This window comes from Lithobates pipiens, unplaced genomic scaffold (genome assembly GCF_037356315.1).
Source record: "Lithobates pipiens isolate NorthernLeopardFrog02 unplaced genomic scaffold, aLitPip1_a1.2 Scaffold_19, whole genome shotgun sequence".
In the NCBI taxonomy this organism is placed as follows: domain Eukaryota; kingdom Metazoa; phylum Chordata; class Amphibia; order Anura; family Ranidae; genus Lithobates; species Lithobates pipiens.
The window spans coordinates 120,267,922-120,294,333 of record NW_027507764.1 but is presented as its reverse complement, the minus strand read 5'-3'; the positions used below and the strand labels follow the sequence as shown (position 1 = coordinate 120,294,333).

At 40.7% G+C, this 26,412-nt stretch overlaps 1 protein-coding gene across 1 annotated transcript in view; it reads right to left on the bottom strand.

Annotated features, from left to right (window-relative positions):
• Positions 1-26,412, bottom strand: part of ACVR2B (activin A receptor type 2B) — a 249,148-nt gene that overhangs the window by 44,456 nt on the left and 178,280 nt on the right. The window contains exons 4-5 of the mRNA XM_077491193.1: positions 20,077-20,231; positions 12,364-12,507 (exon numbers count right to left, since the gene is read on the bottom strand). Coding sequence (XP_077347319.1) covers positions 12,364-12,507; positions 20,077-20,231 — 299 coding nt within the window. The remainder of the gene's footprint in view (positions 1-12,363; positions 12,508-20,076; positions 20,232-26,412) is intronic.

Below are 26,412 nucleotides of genomic sequence, written 5' to 3'. Positions count from 1 at the left end.
CACCCCCATAAGAAAGAAGCCTAAGGATTATACACATAGGCTTCAAAATGTATACAACCAATGCATACCATTACAAACGGTACCGTTACCTTGACTGCTAGTTTTTTTCAAGACAAACTAGCAGTCAGGGTAAAAGAGAATGGAAAAAAAAAAAAAGGAGGAGCGAAGTTTTCTAGAATTTGTAGCTTGGTGACTATTTGTTCTTCTTTACTCTAGCTTAAGAAATAGGCCTTTTTATATACATCAGCGCTAAAGCAAATGTATGCAAAATTTATCATGAAAACAATTCGCAAAACGATTTCAGGACTCTTTAACCAAAGCACTATCTACACAATTAGTTATATAATGCTGATACGGCATAACAATTCTATATTTTGGGATTTTCTTTATGTGGAATAAGGAACAGCAGAAGCAATGAGAGCAGAAAAAGGAGGGGGAGATGGAGTATTAATAAATCTCCACTTCTTAGATCTGAATAAATGAAAATTCAAATACGTAATAACTCATTTGTAGAATTCCAAGTCGCCTTTTCAGTCCCAATTTTCATTACTAAACATTTCAATGTTTTCTTTGTTGTCTAAATCCGTGGAAAATGGCCATGTATTTGTATTATAGCAATAAGTAGTTTCTTTATTCTAAAACACAATGTACATAAGCTGCGGATTTTTATGCGAGCCTGACCCTGGAGAGTTTGTCGTCTCCACTGGGCTGAAATTTTCTGCCTGCTCAACACAATAGTTGAAAAGAGCCAGTCCCTGGAGCTCAAAGTACAGTGGCTCAGTAATGAAAATAAAATTAAGGAAGTCCTGGGGATTGCAGTGTCACACAGATTAATGTTCAAATCACCAGGAGCTAGGAATCTAAACGTCTTGCAATTAGGAAAAGCAGACTTCTTGCTGGGAAGTTACCAAACCGCTTTCTTAAGGTCTCACACGCTTTTCCTGCAGTACATCAATTGTACTGGAAAATTCATCAGCAACGACGAAAAGAAGACACTTCTGATGAAAGTTTGAATTTCAAGGACTAACTTTACCAACCAAAGACAGAGCATGTAGTGCACACTTTAATAATGAGCTAGAAAATGCTGCAAGCGTCCAAATATCGTCAGAAAGTTTTAAGCTGAAAAACAAATGTTAAAGCTGAATTCCACATACAAAAAATTAATACATACAAGAGAGCTTTTTAACCTACCAAAAGTATTTGTATTTCTGTCCATCCAATTCTAAGATCTACCCAGCTCTGCCTCAACCACAGCTTTGTCTAGCACACAGGGGTCTCCAAACTTTATATACAAAGGGGAAGTTTATTTTTCTTCAAGCTTTAGGGGGGCCGGGCTGTGCCTAGTGGGAGCGGAAGTTTCTCTGGCATCAGTGGCAGCAAACATTGCCACATTTGGTATTAGGGGGAGGAACAGTGCCCCATTATTGGTATCATTGGGAGATGTAGTGCCCCATCATTGGGAGGAAGTGTCCTATTGTTGGTGCCAGTGGGAGAAATGGTGCCCCATTGTTGGTGTTAGTTGGCTGAATAGAGTCACGTTTCAGTGGGAGGAATAGTGCCTCAAGGCCCGGATAATGCGCAAGCCAGAAGCAAGATTCACATAGGTAGTTGCCACAATCCCTATTTAACTGTGAAGAACGAACCCCCATGATATGGGACTTTAAAGGCAACATAAGCATAGACTGTGTGAAAGTATAAAATCACAATGTTTTTTTAAACATTATTTAAAAGTTTGGAAAAACTCGTAAAAACCAATACAGTTTGGCTGTGTTCACAAAATGAATCCAACAAAGTACATAGCAGTGTATCAACCACTGGCATGTAGTTATTGTGGTCCTCTTTGTCCCTGCGATTCAGATCTGGGGACACATAAAAGATCACATGGGATAGAAGATAAGTACTTGACGCGTTTCGAAAATATGCTTTTCTTCTTCAGGGATACATGAACATAAAAGTGGTTCCCAGTCTCAAAAATAAAGTAATCAATATCAATTCAACCCACATATTCATACATGTTGGGAAAAGGGCGGATAAAGGTAAGGAAGGCCCACAGAATAGAGGACTGATTTTTTTTGTTTTCTTCTGCAGTTAATACTTACTTATCTTGTCGCACCATTAGCCAGTGACTGGACAATGAACGGAAGAGCAGCAGACTAATGGAGCATATCTTTTTTCACCTTACTCTCTCCTCCTATCAGTATGTACTAGAGCTGCATGATTAATCGTTAAAAAAATCATGATCTCGATTCAACTCCCCTCACAATCTCTATACAGAATTTCCTGATTCATTCATGTAACAAGTGTAGAGAGTTCTCTGCTCACTTAACTGTCAAGTTTTTCACAACATTTTCAGCGCTGGTAGAGAACTATAAACATTGTAACTTTTTGTTCTTAGATCAAAGGAATGAACTACGGTCAGTAAATGAGGGAGGTTTAACCACTTAAACACTTCAGCCCCTGGAAGATTTGGCTGCTGAATGACCAGGCCATTTTTTTCTTCAGTTTAGGCAGATATATATTCTTCTACATATTTTTGGTAAAAAAAAGAAACAAAAACAAAAAACGCAATAATTGGTTTGCGCAAAAGTTATAGCGTCTACAAAATAGGGGATAGTTTTATGGCATTTTTATTACTAAATTTTTTACTAGTAATGGCGGCAATCTGCGATTTTTAGCGGGACTGCGACATTATGTCGGACACATCGGACACATTTTTGGGACCATTGGCATTTATACAGTGATCAGTGCTATAAAAATGTACCGATTACTGTAAAAATGCCAGTGGCAGGGAAGGGGTTAACACCAGGGGGCGATCAAGGGGTTAACTGTGTTCCCTGTGTATGTTTCTAACTGTAGGGGGAGGGGACTGACCTAGAGGAAGTGACGGATCACGTTTCCTAGCTAATAGGAAGTCAAGATCTGTCACACCTCTCAGAACAGAAGAGGGATGAGTGTGTGATTACAAACACTCATCCCTGTTCTGCCACTCGTGCCCGCGATCGCTCGTGGCCGGCGGTCATTGCGACCATTGGCCACAAGCATTGCCCCCTCCGCTGTGCAGCAGGCGTGCGCGTGCCTGCTATCCCGATCCTGCAAGCTGACTTATAGCTACGACAGCTCGTGGGATCGTGCCGCATTAAAATGATCAAAATATTAAAATATTTTTTGCTAGAAAATTACTTGGAGCCCTCAAACATACGTTTTTTTTTAGCAGAGACCCTAGGGAATAAAATGGTTTCAATATTTAATTATTATATATTCACTGTAATGCAATGCAATTTTTTGAGAAAAAATACACTTCAATAAATAAAAAAAAAACAGTAAAGTTAGCCCACTTTTTTTGTATAATGTGACAGATATTACATCACAAGAATCGTGATCTTTATTCTCAGCAAAAAAAATAGTGATTCTCATTTTAGCCAGAATCGTGCAGCTCTAGTATGTACACTGTGAACACATGAACTATGGAGCACACCTGATTGGTTCATCATGTTGCTTCTTTCTCCCAAAGTCTGAGCTCTACTGTACAAGAGGCTGCAATAGGCCTCTACCAAGTCAAATTTTAGGTACTTAAAACAGCAAGCAAACCTGTCCTGTAAGAGGTTAAAATGAGGCTACGTGAGAGCAGTGCTGAGATGCAATACATGATGAAAAACGGTGAAAACAATTATGCCATTTAAAAAATGCACATGTTTATTATCCACAGGGCTTTAGCAAACTAAATGTCATTCAGATAGTGTTTGCATATACTTCAAGGTAAAAGATACTTTACAAAATAAAGTACAGGTAGGGGAGATATCTGAATATGTATGCAAATTTCGCTCTAAAAAAAGAAAAGTGCTTCTGGGTAATGCCATGTGTACTTAACAGACATGGAAAATATAAATATGCAAGTCAGACTATGAAGTGCTTGCTTCTAAGAATTGACAGATTTATAGAATTAATATATTTCATGGCTGGTAGAAGTGGATGAACCTGTAGCAGAAGAGACGTATAGAAGGTCAGAAGATATGAATGATAATTCTATTAGCCCTCTTGCATATGGCTGAAAATAAATACAGTGTTTGCTCCCATTTGGATTTTTATTTTTATTTTTTAAATGGATCATACACGGGTGCGTTGTCATCTATGGGACAATGCACATAAAAATCCACAATGCAGAGATGCATTCAGAAAAAAATCCACAATGCAGAGATGCATTCAGAAAAAAAAAAAAAAAAACAGAAATGTTTTCGATGGTAATTTATGCATACAGACAAGTGACATATGCATATATATGCATAACTTGAAGCAATGGTAGTTATAAGACGACAAAGAAGACTTTTAAGCATGTATATGTGAGTATTCACAAGGTCTTTACAAAACAGAACTGCAAGCAGCAAGGTCCTGTATATATAAATCAATAAATGATTGCGTCCAAGTGCAAAAGACCTTATTGGCATGTGTAGGGTCTGCGCCATTCACTAATTAGAAAAAGTGACTTTATGGTGTAGATTTATAATGAAATTTGCATACAAATTTGCCCAGTAAAGGGGCATGTAAATTCCTTCTAGGTTAAAGGGTGAAAAACGATTGTTATTAGTGCTGTACAAATGTTTTTCATTGATAATGTGAAATGCCACATTTGGCCACAAAATGCAGCAAAGTATAATAGAAATGGCACTCAGCACCATCTAATAGACTTAGAATTTTGGTATAAGAATGTATCCACTTCGTGCCCTGTGCAGCTCCATGTTGTCCTGGGACAGGGGTACACAGATGTTGCATGCATCTACATGCTGGCAGTCCACAGAAGTCTACTGAAACGCGTAGCTGCAGGGACACAGCTGCTTAGTGCTAATATGACAGGGGTGGACGTCTCCCTAACACATACAAGGTGAGTTCAGGGACCCTCATCCATGTGTCAAATTGTGCATGCAGCCGCATGTCCAAGTGGAGTTCTATGGAGTGCTGGCATGGGAATGAACGCAACACCTGTGCACCCCTGTCCCGGGAAACATGGACCTGCACAGGGCACGCAGTGAATGCATCCTTGAAACAAACACCACATTTGGCCACTAGATGGTGCTGAGCACAGTTTCTATGATACCTTACCCCATTTTGTGGCCAAAGGTGGTATTATGCATTCTAAATCAGACTTGGTAACCGGCCGTGGGCCACAATGAGCGGAGCAGGTGGATAGCAGGTCTGTGTTCACTCTGCATATGCACAGCGGACACAGACACAGCCCATTCTACTCTTTTTATTATTTTTTTTATCAGATTGGAGGTAGACGGTGTAAATGGACACAAGCCTGTTTACATCTGCCGCTCCTTAGAGGTGACTGGAGGGTCCGATCGCATTAAAGGGGCCCAAGGCTGCTTTCACACTGATGTGCTGCTGTTTACTTGCACAGCGAGTGCAGAGCAATGCCCCCTGTGAATTTCCTCCAGGCTAGCTGTACTTTGTCATAGACTGCTATTATATCCTGCATGTGTGGTGCTTTTTTTGAAAGTGCACCAAACCTGCAGTTAATAACAGAAGACTATGGCTCAGTGCAGGTAACCAGCAGGTGCACTGCGCTGCCCCTGCGTATCAGTTTGAAAGCAGGCCAGTAACCACTGAAGAACAGATATGCCCATATATACACTGCTATTTTAGCAATAAACTTACTTTAGTAACAGACTTATCCAGGTATCGCTGGCTGTTGCTGTCAAAGGCAGAGTGCATTTGGTATCAATCCGCCTGTGTCAGGACTCGGCACTATACAGGAAGCATAGGCTTATACGGCTCTGCTCCACAGCCGCTTGCTTCCTCTACCATCAGCTTCATTCACAACATTCATGCCCTGGGATGGCAGACCTGTGTTCTGGGTTTGCTGACTCGCCATCCCAGAGCAGGAGATTACAGGCCACTTCAGAGGGCTCAGTGGGCCACATGTGGCCCCCAGGCCACCGGTTGGGCACCCCTGTTCTAAATCAATGAAAAACATTTGTACAGCATTAATAACGTGAATCCAATGAACATTTTCCAATAAGGCCTGTGCATGCCCATGCAAGGAAAACATGGATCTGCAGGGACCAGACAACAAATAGGGTCCTCTCCTTTAGTACACCGCTGGCAGTGTGTGCAAAGACAGAGCTCACCCCAGCTCCAATGATACAGGAGACGAAAAAGGTCCTATGCACCGCACCTCACTGCAAGACCCTGTGGATGTGTGAAATGACCGCCTCAGCCTGGGGCCCAGCCAAGCCATGCCCCCTCCTACGTGTTTCATGTGCCCTGAGAACTTAATCATGATTAAAGTGGGAGTAAACTCCCATGCATGAATTTTACCTATAGGCAAGCCTATAATAAGGCTTACCTATAAAGTGGGAGTAAACTCCCATGCATGAATTTTACCTATAGGCAAGCCTATAATAAGGCTTACCTATAGGTAATGCAAATATCTTCTAAAAGTGCACTGTTTAGGAGATATTTACTGTAGATGCAGCTGGTAACGTCATTGGCGCATGTGCCCTGAAGGAACGAAATACCCTGTTGTTCCTATAGAGTCCTGTGCAGTAAACGCATGCATGGGAGTGACGTCATTGCAGACCTGGCCACTCACAAAGCCGGAGTCCACAAACCCAGAAGGAAGACCAGGTGAAGATGGAAGCGCCTTCAGTGGTGACAGTGCACCACTGGAGGACTTCGGTCTAAGGTAAGTTTCACATAATGTGCTAGTATGAGATGTGCACATTATGACATTGCCAGAGGTTTTCTACCGCTTTAAACTGGAGGGAGTTGTGGCTTGGCTGGGACCCAGGCTGAGGCTGTCATTTCACATATCACAGGGTCTTGTAATGATGTGTGGCGCATAGGACCTTTTTTGTCTCATGGACCTGCAGGGGACACACAGCCCCCTGCACCCCCTGTGAATGGATCCTTGTGCGTCATGTACATGGGACGTTTTTACAACCTCTCCTGAATGATTTAACTTGACAGATAGTAACCATTTAAAATGTCAGTTTTGCTGTGTTTACATGCTGCGTTTAGTTGCATTTGCGTTTAGAAGCTTTTTTTTTTAAATAGCCAAAAATTAAACGCCTGTAAATGAAACACAGCTGAACGCTACTTACTGCTTTTACACGTGTTTACAAGCCGTTATAGGCACTTGGCAATCAAAAAATGCTTCTAAACTCAACTGCCTAGAAACGACCCTCTGTACATGTACTGATACGATAACAGAGGAGAGTTCAGGGGCAGCTGAAAAAAGAACGCCCAACTGCTCCTAAACATCCGTTTACCAGCAGCAGTGTACATCAGGCCTAAATCCATGAAAAACCATAGGAAATTTGCATTCACCCAGCATAGGAAACACAATAAAACATTTGTTTTTTTTGCCCCCTTTGTACAGAAAGAATATACATGTACTGCTACTGTGCAAATTGCTGTGCAATATTTTTATAAAGGCACCCCTAAAGAAAACCAAAGGCACCCCAGGATGCCTGGGATCCTGGTTGAAAAAGGCTGCTCTGGAGTATGAAGCAAGAAGTTTCACTTGAGCAATGATGGCGTTTTTATGTAGCAATCTGCATGCATTTTTCTCTACAGAGTAACAAAAAGACTACATGAGATGGCCAGCACTGGGAAATCAGCAGAAAACAAATCATACACCCAGACCTGAGCCATGTTAGACCTGACATAAAGCAGCTCCCTCACCTCTCCTCCCTGGTGTGGCTGAGAAGAAACACATGTGAAAGCTACCTCTGTAAACAGCTGGCAGGAGCTGTAAATCACCAAGCACATTATTACCGTGATCTTCTGCCCCACTCCCAAACACTGCACATTCTACAAATACTACAGCAGAACTCCATCAATAAACACAAAGTAACAGAAATTTTTTTTTTGCTTAGAATAAAAATCAGAATTCTTAGCATAACAAATACATTTTTTCACATTATATCTAAAAAAATAGGGCTAACGTGTTTTTTTTATTTATTTTTTATTCATTGAAGTGCATTTTCTCCCTAAAAATTCCTTTTGAAAGATCGCTGCGCAAATACACTGACATAAAATATTGCAACAACTTCCATTTTATTCTCTGATAAAAATAAATATATATATATATATATATATATATATATATATATATATATATATATATATATATATATATATATATATACATACATACACATATACATATATACATATACACACACACACACATATATATAGATATCTATATAATATACATATATATATATATTATATCTGTATATATATATATATATATATATATATATATATATATATATATATATATATATATATATATATATATCTTTATATCTGTACATCTATCTAGAGATAGATCTATATATATCTATATATATATATATATATATATATATATATATAGATATATAGATCGATCCATCTCTAGAAAGATAGATATAATATTATTTGTGTATATATATATATTTATTATACAGGATTTATATAGCGCCAACAGTTTACGCAGCGCTTTACAACATTAGGGCAGACATTACAACACAATACAATTCAAGACAGGGAGAATCAGAGGGTGCTGCTTGTTAGAGCTTACAATCTAGGAGATTATATTATATATATAAATAAATATACACACACACACATACATATATTTGGCAGGTCCAGCAAAAAATACAAATTTTAACATTTTAAGCAACAAATGTCAGAAAAAGGTTTAGTCTTTAAGTGGTTAAACTGCCCTCATTTACAGACCGAAGTTCTTTCCTTTGATCTAAAACAGGGATTCTCAAACTGTGTGCTGTGAGAGTTTTGAAAAATATTTCAGGGAGCTGTCAGCAAAGACTACCAGAGGTCAGACCCACGGGGCCAGGGTGGGAGGACTTGATGGCAGTCTGCAAGTGTTGGAGCTCAGCGTGACATGCAGCACCTGCCGGAAGTGGATCACCAGGGGGAAATGACGCAACGCGTTTCAGAGCATGCATGGTAGTCCATACAGAGGCCACAGCACCCCTTTCTCAAGCTCTTTGAGAGCGTGAGCCCTGTAACAAGTTCACCAGAACCATGGAAGCATCTTCTATTTATAATGTGCCTGTATACTTCCTCCACATGTGTTTTCACAAATTTGACAGCAAAAGTGAAAATACACTTTAAATGTAAGCAGTTGGACTAAGAAAGGGAAGGGCAGCACTTAGGACCAGTCAGGCGCTGACAAGGAATGTGTAGACAGGAGGGAGCAGAGTGATAAAATCATCAATCCTTTTCTGCCCCATCACTATCCAATCACAGGCTCCGTAGAGAGCAGCAAGGTCATCTGACTGGCTCTCCGCTCTGACAGGGCTGCGAAAGTCCCAGGACTTGGTGGCCAGAAATACAATTCCTTCAGCATGCAAAACAGCTCCCATAAACAGTTTGTATTTTAATAGTGTGCTTTGATTTTTAGAACGTGGATGGAATAAAAAAAAAGTCTACTACCTATTACAAGGATTATGGCAAACTGGATTCCTATTGGTTTTAAATGATATGGACTTTTGCAGGGAGAACTTGGTAAGTGCAGAGCTTGTCAGTATAAAAAATAAACCACACACTGTAAGTGTGGTAGCAGACAGAATCCAATGCAGTACTAAGCACTTTTCAAAGCTCCTATTAGAGCTGCACGATTAATGGTCAAGAACTGTTATCGCAATTTTTTCCCCGTTGCGATCTTGATAAAAGTGTTTCACGATTCTTGCTAGGCAAAGAATACTCTCTGCTCTTCTGAAGCCACAGCCGTCAAAAGAAAGGAAGATAAAAACTGTCAACAATCAGAACATTCTTTATCAGTTGAACTAAGTGTAAACATTGTAACAATTTGTCAATGGAATAGACTTCGGTGTGCAAATGAATTAAGTTTAACCACTTAAAAACTAAACCTTTTTCTGACATTTGTTGGTTTTAAGTTAAAATAATTTTTTTTGCTAGAAAATTACTTTGAACCCCCAAACATTATTTTTTAGAAAAGACCCTAGAGAATAAAACGGTGGTTGTTGCAATAAGTCACACTATATTTGCACAGCGGTCTTTGAAATGCATTTTTTTTTTGGAAAAAATTACTTTAATGAATTAAAAAAAAACTAACCAGTAAAGTTAACCCAATTTTTTTTGTATAATGTGAAAGATTTTACGTTGCGAGAATCGTGATCTTTTTATTCTAAGCAAAAAAATCATGATTCTCATTTTCGCCAGAATCGTGCAGCTCTAGCTGCTATCTAGGTGACAAGAAACTAGAGCACACCTCTCTTGGTTGAATAATACATTATAGTACAGCTCATTGATGGGCATGCTTAAATGTTGTTGTTTTTTGGGTTTGGTAGTGAACAGATAAAGTAATTATCTTCTCATAGCAAGTTCCAACAAAAACAAAAAACTAAATAAAATAAAGAAAACTCAGCAAACAAATAATGTGTAGCTGTTTAGCAGTCAGGAATGACTAGGAGGTTCTCAACCGTTTGCCCACCATTTGTCTAGCATGTATGTTTCCTGCAAAGCTTGTGTTTTTCCCCTTCTGGGGGAGGAGGAGGAACTTGCTTTCCTAACTAATGGCCCTCATTGCTTTCTATGCTGCTCATATGACCTTCAACCTGCTAGCAACTCTGCACTCTGCTTTCTTCAGGCAATAAGCAAAGCTGAAGTCAAGGTGTCAACTGCAATCAGCTTCAGGCAACAACTTGACACCAGCACCGCTCATTTTCAGAGCCACCTTTCTACATAACTCAGAGTCCCTGATCCTAAAACATAAAATACAACAAAAGCATGCAGAAAGAATATATATTTATATATTTATTTTTACATGAAGAGCGAGCATATTAGCCCCAATTCACATTACTGTAATTTACGTGTTTTCACGCATTGTCGCACTTTATACATAGGGCAACCCATTTACTTCCATGGCTTCCCTACACACGACAAACACGGCAAAGCAGCGAATGCATCTGTTTAATCTTTAAGCTTTGCATAGTCATATTTGCATAGCGGTATTTGTTTGGGGCACTGCAAGAGCGGCACATTTTTGAGTGCATTCATGTGCTACAAAAGTGAATGTGGGCTTTATGTTGTGTGGTATGTTGCAGCCAAAAACAAACATGGGTGGCCCTGAGCTCAGGTATGCATGAGCTTTATTATGGAGTATATGTAAAATTGCATCAGCAAAATAACTCCTGGGTCAGATACAGTTACTGTTTTCTTCCAGTAAGCAACATTATACAGTAAAACCTTGGATTGAGAGCATAATTTGTTCTGGAAACGTGCTTGTAATCCAAAGCACTCATATATCCATTGGCTCCTGCTACTGTCAATCAAATCCTGTGACACGGGGGGGGGGGGGGGGGGAATCTTGCTGTCTGTGTCACTGGACACAGCCGCAGGACTGAGGAGTGAGCCTGCACGGGTGCCCCCATAAAAAAAAAGACAGCTTTGCAGATTTTTCTCCCCTAGTAATGGTGGCGAACAGGGACTTATAGAGGGACTGCGACATTGCGCCAGACAAATTGAACACCTGACACTTTTTTGGGGACCAATGACACTTATACAGTGATCAGTGCTAAAATTTGCACTGTACTGACACTTGCAGGGAAGGGGCTAACATTGGGGTGATCAAAGGGTTAAATGTGTACCTAGGGAGTGGTTATTATGGGAGATATGCTTGTACTGTGAGAAGGCAGAGATCCATGTTCCTGCTTAGCAGAAACACAGGATCACTACGTCCCCTTCTCATAGAACGACAATCTGCCTTGTTTACATAGGCAGGTTGCCAGTCTGCTTCTCTATGGAACGATTGGTGGGTCCTGGCAGACGTCAGGTCCGCAGGACCCACTGATTGGCTCCCACTGTGTCCAATCACAGCGGAAGCGTGTCGCCACCGTCAGCGTGCGTGCAGGCCCCAGACCTGGAAGTGCAGAATCACATACAGCTACGTGATTCTGCACAGGAGAGCCGCTGACAGCGCACGTGCGGGCCCCAGACCTGGAAGTGCAGAATTGCATACAGGTATGTGATTCTGCACAGGAGAGCCACCTTGCTGCTATATCTATATATTTCAAGTCCTGAGCTACTAGCTTATGTTGACTTTCCCCACCCGACCACTACCCTGCCCTTAAACACGCCCTCATAAATTATTTAATTAAATGAAATAGTTGATTTCTGCCTTCTCGTCCGCCCCCAAAATATTGAGCACCAGCCGTCACTAGTCATTTGAGTTGATGATGATGTTAAAATAGGGAAAAAATCAGGAGCATCTAATCTGTAGGTTTCACCTGTCATTTGAGAGTAATGTATGATTGATATATATATATATATATTTAAAGCAACACACGTTAATGATAAAAAGATGAATTATGACACCCATCTTACCTGAATGGGAAAGATTTTCACAGCTACATATTCATTCATCAGCCTTGCCTTCCAAACACAGCCGAATCGGCCCCTTGCCTTGAGTTCCAATAACTGCAGGGGCTTGAGTCCAACTAATGGAGATGGCGGAGGTGGCCCTGGATCCTACAGAGATAGACAAAAACACCATTGATCTTTTATAAGCAGCATAAGCTTCAACTAACCTCAGTTTCTACAAGTTGTTAATTAGCTTAAGTTGCACAAATACACGACCTGCAATGACCTTATACTTTTGTGATTTTTAAGTCACGAAGCCTTCATTAGTCCAACCATACACACCGAAAAAAATACAACTAAGAAAAAATGTATTTTAAGGTTTCAAAGAATGAAGACTTCACCGGAATGTGACTGATTAGGATGGAGTTCTATTGAATTAAATATTTTTAACTGGCCTACACTGTTGCTATGGAAACTAAGAAAACATAGAATGGAATGGTGCACATACAGCATGAAAGTGGGGTATTCATTTAATTGTTTTGGCAAGCTTACTGAAGCAGCTAGGCCCTCTGCAAATCATGTCAGTTATGGCGAGACCTGTTTGATGAAGTGCTTCTACTTACACAGGCCCCTGCCGCAGTCAGGCCATAAAGCTCTCGATATAAAGCATGTAACATTTTATAGTCAATTAGCACTTTGGAATTAAAGGCATAGTAATCGTGATCCATTTACTCAAAAACAGCCATGTAGCGATTTCACAAAACGTGCTCTTAAATTACATTTAATGTCAGGAGATGGTTTGGGCGCAAGAAAATAAGAATCTCGTATTGATTCACCGCTCCTGGAGATGAAGGCTTGGCTGATAAAAGAGAAGCTAGCACTAGCTCACAGAAAGTATTAGCATATATCTAGATGAATGAAAATCAATAATGTTATTATATGAGCTTTAAAAAAAGGACAATAAACTCAGAGATAACATATTACAATGTCATTGTGGACATTTTTTTTTTTTTTTACCCCAGACAACTGCCTGAGTCAGGCTTTGTTGATAGGCTATACACAGATTAAAGCACTTTACACAAACATTTTGACGTGAATCAAGTTCTTGCTGAAGCAGTGGGATTTACGTGACTAAAGCCTGTGCAAGTATTTACATATTCCCTACAAGCAGTAATAAAAACCATCATAAATCCCTGCATCTGCAAGCATGGCGGTGCAACTCAACCTCAAAGTTCACAGCAGAAGTCCTACAAGTGGTTCTCTCAGCAGATAAGCTCACCCAGTTCTCCTTCTCAGAAGGGACTCAGCAGTCTTCCAATCTAAGCCCTTGTACACACGGTCAGACATTCCGACAACAAAATCAGTCGGATTTTGTCCGAAACTGGTGTTGCATACACACGGTCGGACAAAGTTGTCGGAAAATCCGACCGTTCGGAACGTGATGACGTAATTTCGTTACGACGGGACTACGTTCAGGCTAGTAGCCAATAGCTTTAGTCTAGGAATTTGATCTGAGCATGCGTGGCACTTTGCCCGATCTGAATTCTCTACAAACGATCAGACAAAGTCCGATCGGATCATGTCAGAAAATTTTTATATCCAGCTCTCAAACTTTGTTGGTTGGACATTCCGACGGGAAAAATCGGATGAAGCCCACACACGGTCAGATGATCCGACAACATGGTCCGATCGGACATTTTCCGTCGGAATGTCTGACCGTGTGTACAAGGGCTAAGATGTAGGCTGCTTTCACACTTTGCAGTCCCAAGTCACAGGACAAGTTGCACAAGTCGCATGACAAGTCGTTCCCCATGATTTCCAATGAAAACCATTCATATATGTGTGACTTCAAGTTGTGCCGAATTCAAAGTAGTCCCTGTACTACTTTGATCGAACTTTCATGCCAGTTGAGGTCCATAAACTTCAAGTTTACAGAGGCATTCCCTGAACTCACGTCAAAATCACACAACTTTGAAGTCGCCGCAGTGTGAAAGGGGCCGTAACCAGAGCAGGAGCTCCGGGAGCAGAGCTGCTGAGAGAACTACTTGAAAGACTTAAATTCTTCTGCGGTGAACTTAGAGGATGTATTTACTGCTTGTTTATAATATGCAATTTCTAGAATGTCTCTAGCCAGGCCACAGGTCCAATGTAAATGAGAAGGACTCCTGCAAAAAATGCCTGTAGAAGCATCAACGGGTAAATGTACTCCGATGGCCAGAATAAAATAAATAACATACATAAATAAATAAATAACATTTTGCATTCTTTCATTAAGGTAAAAAAATGTTTTTTTTTTTAGAGGTCAGCATCCCTCCACACCCCCCCCCCCCCTTACTTACCTAGGCCCTTATTTGATGCAGTGCCGTGCACGTCTGCATCTCTTTTCTCTCTTCACTTCCAGGTCTTGCTGGCTTTGCTGGGGCACCAGAAGCCATTGGCTTCCGGCACTGATAATCAAAGCCAGTGACAAGGAAGAAGGGGGTAGGGTCAAGTCCTGCTCTCTGTGCCAATAGATGCAGCAGCAGGGCTTGGGTGCGAGCATGCACTAGTGCCCCCATGAGAAGTGGCTTCCCATGGGGTCACTGGACAGAGGGGAGGGGCCAGGAGCACCGGCAGGGGACCCGAAAAGAGGAAGTTTGTGGCTGCTCTGTGCAATTCTATTGTACAGAGCAGGTAAGATTAGACATGTTTGTTTTTTTTTTTAAGTTTACCTTTACAATTGCTTACAACCAGTTCAATCGCTAATCGGACTTCTTCTGGAGCATGCCATTTTAATCCTCTTTTCACGCAAGTGCATTACCTTCATTAAATCCTGGTAAAATAGGTTTTACACTATTGTGGCATTTGTCTCTCATTTGGGGTATATGACCTGATGCCACGCTTGGAGTAAAATAAACCTGATGTCCTCCCCGGTGGTGGCTTGAAATTTCTGTTGAGTGGACCTCTTTACAGACATACAAGCCTATGTTGACTCCCCGTACTAGGTGGTCAACGCCCTTTCATAAGTGCACATCCTATTTTTTTTGATGGTGGTCGTACAAGGTGTAAGAAGTTGGCGACACAACATTCAAACTTTCACTATTGTGTCACGTTTGTGACTCTTGGACTCGCTTGTTTATATAATGTATTAACTGTTTATTTCATTTAAGCACAGCATACTTGTTCACCTATTTCATTTTTGTGATATCTCACTTGATTGTTGCAGCTGCAATTTATGTTTTTTGTTCATCACAAGCGCAGTTTATTTTTGATAGTTTTACTTTGTAAGTAACTAAAGGCGTCATGCCTGGACTTGCTACATGAAGAAAAGAATACAAAAAGGAACTATGTGGCTGCAGCTACTGCGATAAAAGGACAGCGACTGAATAAAGGTGCCGTGACATCTCAGCACTATAGACGGCTTATGCATTTACCGTATATACTCGAGTATAGGCCGACCCGAATATAAGCCGAGGCCCCCAATTTACCCCCAAAAAAACTGGCAAACTTATTGACTCGTGTATAAGCCGAGGGTGAGACATGCCTGTCCATCCCTGTGTGTGTGTCCGTCCATCCCTGTGTGTCCGTCCATCCCTGTGTGTCCGTCCATCCCTGTGTGTCCGTCCATCCATCCCTGTGTGTGTGTGTGTCCATCCATCCATCCATCCCTGTGTGTGTGTGTCTCCATCCATCCATCCATCCCTGTGTGTGTGTGTCTCCATCCATCCATCCCTGTGTGTGTGTGTCTCCATCCATCCATCCATCCCTGTGTGTGTGTGTATCCATCCATCCCTGTGTGTGTGTGTGTCTCCATCCATCCGTGTGTGTGTGTGTGTGTGTGTGTGTGTGTGTGTGTGTGTGTGTGTGTGTGTGTGTGTGTGTGTGTGTGTGTGTGTGTGTGTGTGTGTGTGTGTCCAGCCTACCTGTGTCCCGAGCCTTTGTCCCGAGCCTCCGTCCCGTGCCTTGCCTCCTTGCCTCCGTCCCGTGCCGTGCCTTGCCTCCGTCCCGTGGCGTGCCTTGCCTTGCCTCCGTCCCGTGCCGTGCCGTGCCTTGCCTTGCCTCCGTCCCGTGCCCTCTTCGTCGGCGCCTCGGCGGCCATTGTAAAATTCAAAAGCCGCGCCTCCGCCTTCGCCTGTGATAGGCGGAACACTGAATTTCCCAGCAGCCTGTGTTCCGCCTATCACGGACATCGTATCATCCTCGTCCGTAGTACGAGGATGATACGATGTCCGTGATAGGCGGAACACAGGCTGCTGGGAAATTCAGTGTTCCGCCTATCACAGGTGAAGGCGGAGCCGGAGGCGCGGCTTTTGAATTATAGAATGGCCGCTGTCTGTCTGCTCGACACGCTGATCGAGCGGGCAGACAGCGATGACTCGAGTATAAGCCGAGGGGGGCACTTTCAGCCTCAAAAAAGAGGCTGAAAATCTCGGCTTATACTCGAGTATATACGGTAACATGTATTCAATGAATTCTGGGAAACTATCAATACACGCTTGGGCCTGGAGCTCAACAATGATGGTTTGCCACTTCTACGCACAAGTCTGCAGGTTAAGCAAACTTTCTTTCATACTGAAGTGTAGACAGGTAGTCACTGACTTATCTAGAACAGAAAGGTAACTTTTAAGAGATCTACTTATCCTAGGTGAAATCAAGATGTTATCTCACCTCCAAGACTTAGCGGATGTATGGCTACAAAGTCATGCAGCGAATGACACACTCCTTTTTTCTATGGATAAGAGTGGAGATGGTCTCAGAGTATAATGTAAATAAAGCCACCAAACACCTCAACAACTCCTTTATGGTATGCATGATCTTCTTATGAGCAGATTATACTTTAATATCAGGCACAGGTGACTTTTAAGAAAATATCTGCTTGGATATGAAAAATATGGATTGGTCAATGTTGTTAATCTTGGGCTGCAGATACTGTATGTGCATATAGATTCAAGTTATAACTGCTTCTATCTAATTCATGGCATAAATATTTGGCTTTGATGCTAAAAGTCTGGCAACATGTATAGCAATTCCGTTCACCTGCCGGATTTCTCCATCTCCTGGAACACGTTATCCCTCTACCAGCTCTCTGGTTTCCCCACTCCACATGAGGCCTAATCAATATAAAATACAAGTAATCTTGTCAGCTGATAAGTTATTTTGCATGGCACATGCCCTTTGACACAAGCCCAAACCTGCACGACCTTGTCATGAGCACATTAACCACTTGCCTATCGGGGCAATTTTGAAATTTTTCACATACACGTTCAGGTCAGCATTTTTTTTATATAAAATTACTTAGAACCCTCAAAACATTAGATATTTTCAGAAAGCAGAGGTTGGTGAGGAAATGGTGGCTGCTGCAATTTTTTACATTGCACAACAATGTATGTGCAGCCATTTATTAAATGTAAATTTTCAAGAAAATAAACACATTTAAATGCATTTTAGTGCACAAACCCAAGATAAGACCCACATTTTTTGGCAAAATATAAAAGATCATGTTGTGCCAAGCAAATCGATACCAAACATGTTAAGATTTGAAATTGTGCACACCCATGAAATAGCACAACAACAGTACCTAAAAATCTTTTTCGGCAATGCTTTAAAAGCCTTCACAGGTTACCAGTTAAGAGTTAAACTGGTTGTAAAATTTTGATTTAAAAAAATTAAATAAATAAATAAAAACATGCCTATACTTACCCGCTGTGGAATGGTTTTTCACAGAGCAGCCCAGAACCTCTTCATCTGGGGTCCCCCCCCCCCCCCCACTGGCACTCCAGGTCCCTCCTCTTCATTGGGTGCCCCCCCATGGAAAGCTGCTTTCCCTTGGGGCACTCATGCAGGCTGTGTCCATTGGCACAGACAGCGGGGCTCTGCCCCACCCCCCATCCCTGGCTCCTGCAGCTAGCAATCTGTCCAATGAGGAGATAGACAGCTGCACATCCCTGGATCAGATTGAACTCAGAAAATAAAAAAAAAGGGGGGGGGGGGAGGTCTGGGGGGTGCTGCAGTACAGAAGGCTTTTCACCTATAAGATGTATTAAGGTGAAAAACCATGAGACCTTACAACCCCTTTAAATGGGAGCTGTGGTGCTAGAATTATTGCTGCTACACCTCACATGTGTGCTGCAATCACTATTTTGTATTGTGGATTGATTTTCTTGTGTATGTTTGCTTTCCTTTATTTTCATCTGGTTATTCCACCCAGTAAGACTGTTTTTTTTTTAAAGAAAAAAGCTCTTTTCCAGATGAATTTGTTTACAGGGATGCGACAAATCAAACCATTTAACATTGACAGGGTGCTCACAATGATCAGCTTTTATTTATTGTGAAACCTTAGTCCCTAAATGAAAAAATCGGTTTACTGTAACTGATTATAAGGCCTCATGTAAACTAAACATGATAAAAACGCTAGTAACGCCAGCTGTAGAATGCCGTGCTTTGCAGCAATTTTGCATTAGCGTGTTTTCAATTTTTTAGAAAAACTATGTTCCTACAAAAGCTTCAGGTTAAAAAACGCTCAGAAATGCCGGATAGCCACATTTTTCACTACTTCTTCAAATGCACTGGTTCTGTTTTTTTCTCAAAGCCTGAAAACACCCTGTCAAAATAAAAAAAAAAAAAAAAAAAAAAAAAAAACACTGACAGAAACCTATGTGTGCTTGGACAACATTCTGGGAAGTTTACTGGCTTTAAAAAAAAACGCAAACGCCCAAAACAGCAGCTGTAAAAATGCCCAGTAAGCATCAGGTCTAAAGTGGGAGCTGGAGTTTGGCTTCAATTTGTTAGTGTATTCAAGTCTGGTGGTACATCGAATACTCCCCTCCCCCCAGACTGACAATGCTGTTGTCTTCATCCAGAGCGGGGGCACACTAACACCGGAGAAATGTTATTGGTCAGGGAAAAAGCATATAAAAAAAAAAGAAAGCAGATGCAGCCACCTCATCTAAGGATTGGCAAGCTGCGATATATTATATTTCTGGTTTTGGGTTTAAAATCGCTTGAGGCTTGGTTCACACTACCACGACCTTGTGAGAACCCAAGTTGCATGACATGCGAAATCCCATGTTAGTCCCCTGTACTACTTCAAGGTGACTTCTATCAGACTTGTGCCTCACATCGCCACCAGGTCTCACCGTAAGTCGTGTGACTTGGGCAACTAAGGTTACGGCAGCGTGAACCGAGCCTGAAGGTGTTTTGAGGAGTTAGCACCCTGGATACATACACCTAACCGTTTTTATCACCACCATTATTAATAGATAAGCAGCCAGACCTCTTAGTATTGCATATTCATTTCCATTTATTGCATGATGAATTAAAAATACATATGTTGAGGGACTGCGAAAAAATATATTCCTTGCTGGGTACATGCCACCCCTATAGGACAATAAATAAACTATGGAATTTATGAACTGCAAACACGGCAATAATATACTCCAACAAATACTTTCCAATCAGGGTTCAGTTTGGCTATACTAAACTGTTCTACACCGATCAGCCATTGTGAATTGCTGGAAATCCAAGATCACAGCAGATGTGTTGCTAGATATTGAAGAAAAAAAAAATCCACTTAGACAGTAGCTTGGATATAAATAATGTTCTCTTCTATCTGATCTTCAATTAGAATCATAGAATATTATAACAACCTTTGCTTTCCATTCCTTCCAAGACTCTACATGAAACAGATGTAGACCCCACTGCCATGAACAGGTTCATATTGTCACAAGGGTGTCTGACCTTCCTGCGAGACACACTTACCTCATTAATGTCAACATGACCATAGGGAGGTTTGCGGTGGCGATACATCCAGAACGCCAGGAGAATGGCCATAGACAGGCCAGCAATGGGAAGCAGGGAATACACCAGAATGTTCAAGACTGACACAGGCTGCTGAGTCTTTGGATCAAATGTTTCTGAAAAGATAAAATATTAAAAGATGCATATAAAACATGTATTTATAATTGTTGTTTAAAAAAATTAAATATTACTTTTTTTTTTTTATAAAACGGATGCTTAGAGTAGCTAAACTGAGGTCTATATTGGAAAAAAAAAGCCATCAAGCTGTTATTGCCACCGCTACAATTAAGTCCTATTTCAGGAAAAGAGTCAGGCAAACTGTATATGATGGGCAGCGGACACCAATGAAGTAAAGTTTTACTGAAACAATGAAGACTGTAATAGTGCGGCCCGTATGTTTTTAGAAGGTCCATCGAGAGGTTTATTGTGGTCCTTGAGCAGTGGAGGATTCATCTCATGTTGGATGTTGCCTTAGATCCAGCGCCAAAGTCCCTCTCCAGACTCAGTAGGGTGAAATCACTGTAACATCTTTGCTAATCTTTAAGAAACCACTGACACCAATGTGCTTTTTAGCCCTCAGTAAGAGGCAGGGGGCATTCTTTCCACTACCCATCAGTGTAAAGGGTTTTTTGTGCCCACTGTCAAGGAGACACTACCGTGCTGACCAATGAAAGGAGTCCCCTTCTCCCACTGACCAGCAATGTGTTATCCAAGAGGGGCCTCGTCCCACTAACCACCAATGTAAGGGGACCCTTTCCCACTAACTATCCGTGTAAAAGGAGTTAGTTTAACCGCTTCAGCCCCGGAAGATTTAACCCCCTTCCTGACCAGAGCAATTTTTGCGATTTGGCACTGTTTCACTTTAACTGACGTGCGTTTGTGCAATGTTTTCCCCACAAATAGAGCTTTCTTTTGGTGGTATTTGATAACCTCTACGGTTTTTATTTATTTTTTGCCATAAACAAAGAGTGACTATTTTGAATTTATATCCCTCAAAAATATATAAAAAAAACTATTTTTAGGCCGATATGTATTCTACATATTTTTGGTTAAATAAAAAAATTGCAATAAGTATATATTGATTGGTTTGCGCAAAAGTTATAGCGTCTACAAAATAGGGATAGTTTCATGGCATTTTTATAATTTTTTATTAGTAATGGCGGCGATCTGCCATTTTCATCAGGACTGCGATATGACGGACACATTTGACACTTTTTTGGGACCATTGTCATTTATACAGCGATCAGTGCTATAAAAATACACTGATTACTGTGTAAATGACACTGGCAGGGAATGGGTTAACCACTAGGGGGCGTTGAAGGGGTTAAGAGTGATTCTAACCGTGGGAGGGTGGGCTTCAAAGCACATGACAGCGATCACTGCTCCCAAAGACAGAGAGCAGTGATCTCTGTCATGAAGCTAGGCAGAACGGGGAAATTCCTTGTGTATATAGGCACTTCCCTGTTCGGCGGCTCCGTGACACGAACGCCAGACATGCTATCCCCACCTCTTAAAGGGGACATATAGGTACGCCTATTTGCCTACTGCTGCCATTGTGCCGACGTATATCGGCGTGCAGCAGTCCACAAGTGGTTAAAGCATAAGTTCACCTTTGGGAATGTTATGTTTTTAGGCTGTTCCCCCTTCTTGCAGCCTCTCCCCAATCCCCCTTCTAATAGTGACAGCGGGCCAGGGATCTTCTTTCCACAACCAATGTCACAATTTTAAAAAAGTGGAAGTGTGGGGCTCTGCCCTCCCAGCCACCTCATTTATTCGCAAAGTACTGTGAATGAGGGAATTACAACTACAGTCAGCCATTGCGGCTGATGGCTTGTAGTTCACAATGAACTACCAGGGCACTGATAAGCACTCTAGGTTGTTCATTGATGCTTACTGTCATTCAGTAACTGCTTGCTTGTACGAGAAACACTCTTTTTTTTTTTTTTTTAGAAAGGTTAACTTCTCCTTTAAATGAATTATTACTGAAAATAACTCTGGTGTATAGAGCATGTTTTTTTTAAACACATTTGAAAGGTTTGGTTAATAAGACTGCACCCTTATACAAGGCTACATACAGTAGCAGGGGCATACCACAAAAATTTGATAAGGTGTGGGGCAGTTGGATGAATAGTGAAACCACGGTTGCGGATTGAGTGATACATAATAGTATGCACCTGAGAGGGGCTTTTTAACATGTATGTAATTATCTGACATAAGTGAATGTACCATTGACTGTTGTTGAGAAAAGGTGGCCTTATTATTATTATTATTTTATTTTTTTATTTTTATTTTTTCCCTGAGTCAATGCTGAAGAGATGTAAATAGTTTTATTTTATTTTTTTTGTGTGACCCCTTGGGTCTTGGGTATGTATCGTTTATGTTAAAAAAACAATAAATAAAACTTAAAAAAAAAAACATTTGAAGTTTAAAATAAACCACTATTTTTCCTTATTTTGTTACTATATCTACAACCTACAGATTTATTTTGTATCGTGAGCGGTAAATAAAATAATTTTAGCTGGGGTTGCCTGAAACCTGAAAAAACTGTAAAAATAAAATGAGAAAGGCTGCAATTATTGGCCAACAGGCACTTTCAGAAGCACTCTAACAATGGGTTATTTCAAATAAAATACATTTTGGAAAAACAAATACAACTGTAACCAATTACCAATTACTTTTTAATCATTTTTTTTTCATGCAAACATAACAAAACAAACAATTTGGAATACAAAATTGCTATTACATTGGCAACATGTGGTCTTTACACAACTGTTTCATATCCATCTTCAGTTACTGTAGCCAAATATGTTTTTTTTTTATTTTGTTGCAATTTTTAACTGCTGTTAAAGGTCACCTACTCAGTATTTTCAAAAATGTCCAGACTACTGGTAAAGGTCATTTACTCCATATTTTCAACAATGTCCAGATTACAAGGCTCAGCACATTGGCACTTACACTGAGTGATCTGCTGCAATGGACAGAACAAGCTCCCCAGGGAATGAGTGTGCTGGGTCTTAATAGGAATCTGTGCTCTTCTGATTTATGTCTGCATTGAGTCTCTGGCAGGAGACCAACACATGGGACCTTGCATCCATAGAAGGCACAAAACAATGTAATGCAAGTTTTCCAGGGTATGGAGGGTCTGGAAAGTAAATCATCTGACAACCCCAAACTCACCCTTACCATGGTGGCACAAAATTGCTTGTATTCAAAGAGGGAGAGAGACAGAGATTTGTTGAAGGTTAAGTGAACAATGAAAACTGCTTTTACAATGCTAGTCAGAGTGCTGGCCACTATGAAAAGTTTCTGTGGATAGCGAGGATGATTTGCTAAGTATTTTTCTTAAGCCGTTCCAGAGAACGTGTGCTTGCCTAAACAAAGTCCCACCCTACACATCTTCTGCTCCTGACCCTGAGGGGGACAAAGTGCAAGTGACAATAACAGCCATAAAGATCTGATTTTCTTGAGAACCGGTCAGTGTTTCTTTTCTCAAGCAAAGATAATGGCATTGACTCAACAGACCAGCAGGTAAGCTTCTAATCAACAGGAGACTTCTTTAAGCCAATCACGTTCAAAGAATAAGATTATTTTTTTTATAAACTTCCTAAAACTGGGTATTTGAAATCAGCACAGTTTCCCTGGATCACTTCGATATATTTGTATTTATATCAGCCTCTCAACCTTTTTAATCCAGAGGAACCCTTGAAATAATTATCAGGTCTTGTGAAACCCTTGAAAATGCCAATACAATCGGGGGTCAATGGGAAAATTGCCTCTTAAATTCGTGGCCAGTGAATAGACTGCCCCCCTACAGCGGGGGTGAGAATGCCCTCTTTACACACAGCTAAAACAATTACTGGTGTAATGCAGATGTCTTTGTCAAATGGCACTGGACTCAGAACTATGTCGGCATCATAAAATGGGAGGTCAAGCCACCATAGATCAAGGAATTACTGGCAACCGTTGGAGCAACCATAGGGTTCTACGGAACCCTGGTTAAAGAATGGCGGATTTATTTACTCTACTCCCATAGACATATTTTACAAATTACAAGCGTAGGACCTAGTGAGCCATGATCAAAAGTGCAAAACTGTGAAAGCTGCCATTCTGTATGCTAACCAGTCTTTAGTTCAACAATATTGTCCATCACTGAGATAAGAGAAATTAATCCCCAGTCAATTTTTAAGGATAAGTTCACCTTTTGTAACATGTTATGCCCATATTCGAGGTGTAACATGTAACATTTTACAAATTCACGACACCTACAATTCCCCCACCCCGAGTCCCCACTTTCACAGTGAGTGGCGGATCTTCTCCTCTCACTCGCTGCCACAATCTAAAGAAAACGTGGTTGTATAGGGCTCCATCCATGTCATCCGTTCACAGCATTCAATGAATGGGAAAAATACAAGTCCTGAGAGCCTATCGGCTGTCGGCTTGTAGTTCTCAATGATCAGGGAGCTGTTGAGCGCTCTAGTAATTCATTGAGCTTCTTGTCAGAGTGTAACTGCCTGCCCATATCAGACGTACGAGCAGACAAACAGTAGGACTGTGGCATTACACTCACAATCTGCTGATTATGGGTTCAATTCTGTACAGGTTCCTAAACAAAAATAATAATAAATGCATATTTTTTTTACCTGCAATTAACTCAGCTAAACTCAAAGTAGCACAAAAGTGCAGCGTGCACCATATATAGGAGCAATGCAATAATGGTGAGCTACCAAGAATCATCAAAGAGTAGATGGACTCTTCCTCATGCAGCCCTTATGCTTGTTTATTACCAAGAACAATGATAATAACTTGTACTTCATCACTTCTTCATTTGTTCTTTAATATATGTTTAATATATGTTTAAACAATGGTTTTTATAAGTTACGAAAAATTTTCTGTGTTAACAATGTTGGAAAAGATCAACTGAAAAAAAATAAAAAAAAGATGTATGGGGGCCACTGCTGTGCAGGTCCCTAATAGAGAGCTACGGTGTAGTACCTGCTAAGGGTACAATGCAGTATAGGTGGCGTTGTAGGGCACAGGTGGGTGTGTATAGCAGAGACCGTAAGATAGAGAAGCAAAGAGAACAGTATGGTTTTGCATCATTGCTATGCCAGGAAAGGTATGGCTATGGCAATGAAGAGGGCACCGAAAGGAGGGTCTTGGCAGTAAAAGAAAGGGGGGGCGCTGACACTCAAAATAGGGGATAGTTTTATGGCATTTTTATTACTTTTCATTAGTAATGGCAGCGATCTGCCATTTTTGTTTAAGGTCATCCTTCACGGTATGGTTTATAATGGTGCCTATGGATTACTGCACTTTACACATCATGATAGTCCTACTCAGTGTCTTACTGCTTACAGCTCAAGTAAATATCAATCACAGGAGAGAACTTAATGTGAAATGCAGTGGTTCTGCCATGAAACATCAACGTACATTCACAAATAAGAACAAGGTGTTTTAAAATTGACTTTTCTTGTGAAGATTATTTGTCAGCCAGGAGAAGGAGCTTTGTGCCTTAAAAGCTTGCTATAATTTCCACTGCAGTTAGCCATTAAACGTTTTAACCTTTTGTTATTTTGACAAAATGGACAGTTTTGTATCTATTCCACAGCTAACAAGAAACCCACATTTCAGACGGATTTTCAAGAAAAAACAAAAAAACAAAAAGATAATTTGATTGCACCCAACAGTCCAAATCAATTTTCTTCTTACATGGTAAACATTTAAAAAATAAAGTTTGCTAAACCTGTTCCTATATTTCAAGATAAAGGTTGTGGTCTTCTGCATTACTGGGACTCTGAATGGAAGTGATTTTCCTTTGTTTGGTTAAGGTCACTTTCACTGTGGGCGCAGTGTGAGAAATGCTGATGTGGAGCTATCCCCAGCACCGTGTATAATGAAAGCCTCTTGGATTCTGTATAGAAAAGTTAATGATTGAATGGCTTTTCTTTGGTGACAAGGTGCCATCTGTTCACTATTTTTTTTTTTCCTTTCAGGAAATTTAAAGGGAATGCACCAAGGAAACTTTTCTTCCAGGCAGGATGTGAATTAAACCATATCTGTCACCCACACGCAATAGAGGGTGCCATTTTGGCCTTTATATAAGCCTGTGCAATTTAAACTGTTTATATGACAAAATAATGCATAAGCAGGAATTGCCTTCAGTGAAAAACGCTAATCAAAATATCCAGAAGATCCATTAGATATTGGCTGCCGAAGCTATATAACAAACTGTCATTTTTACCTTAAAAGTTGTGCGCTCTCTTTCTTGCTAAGTCTCTATCGACATATACTGAACCT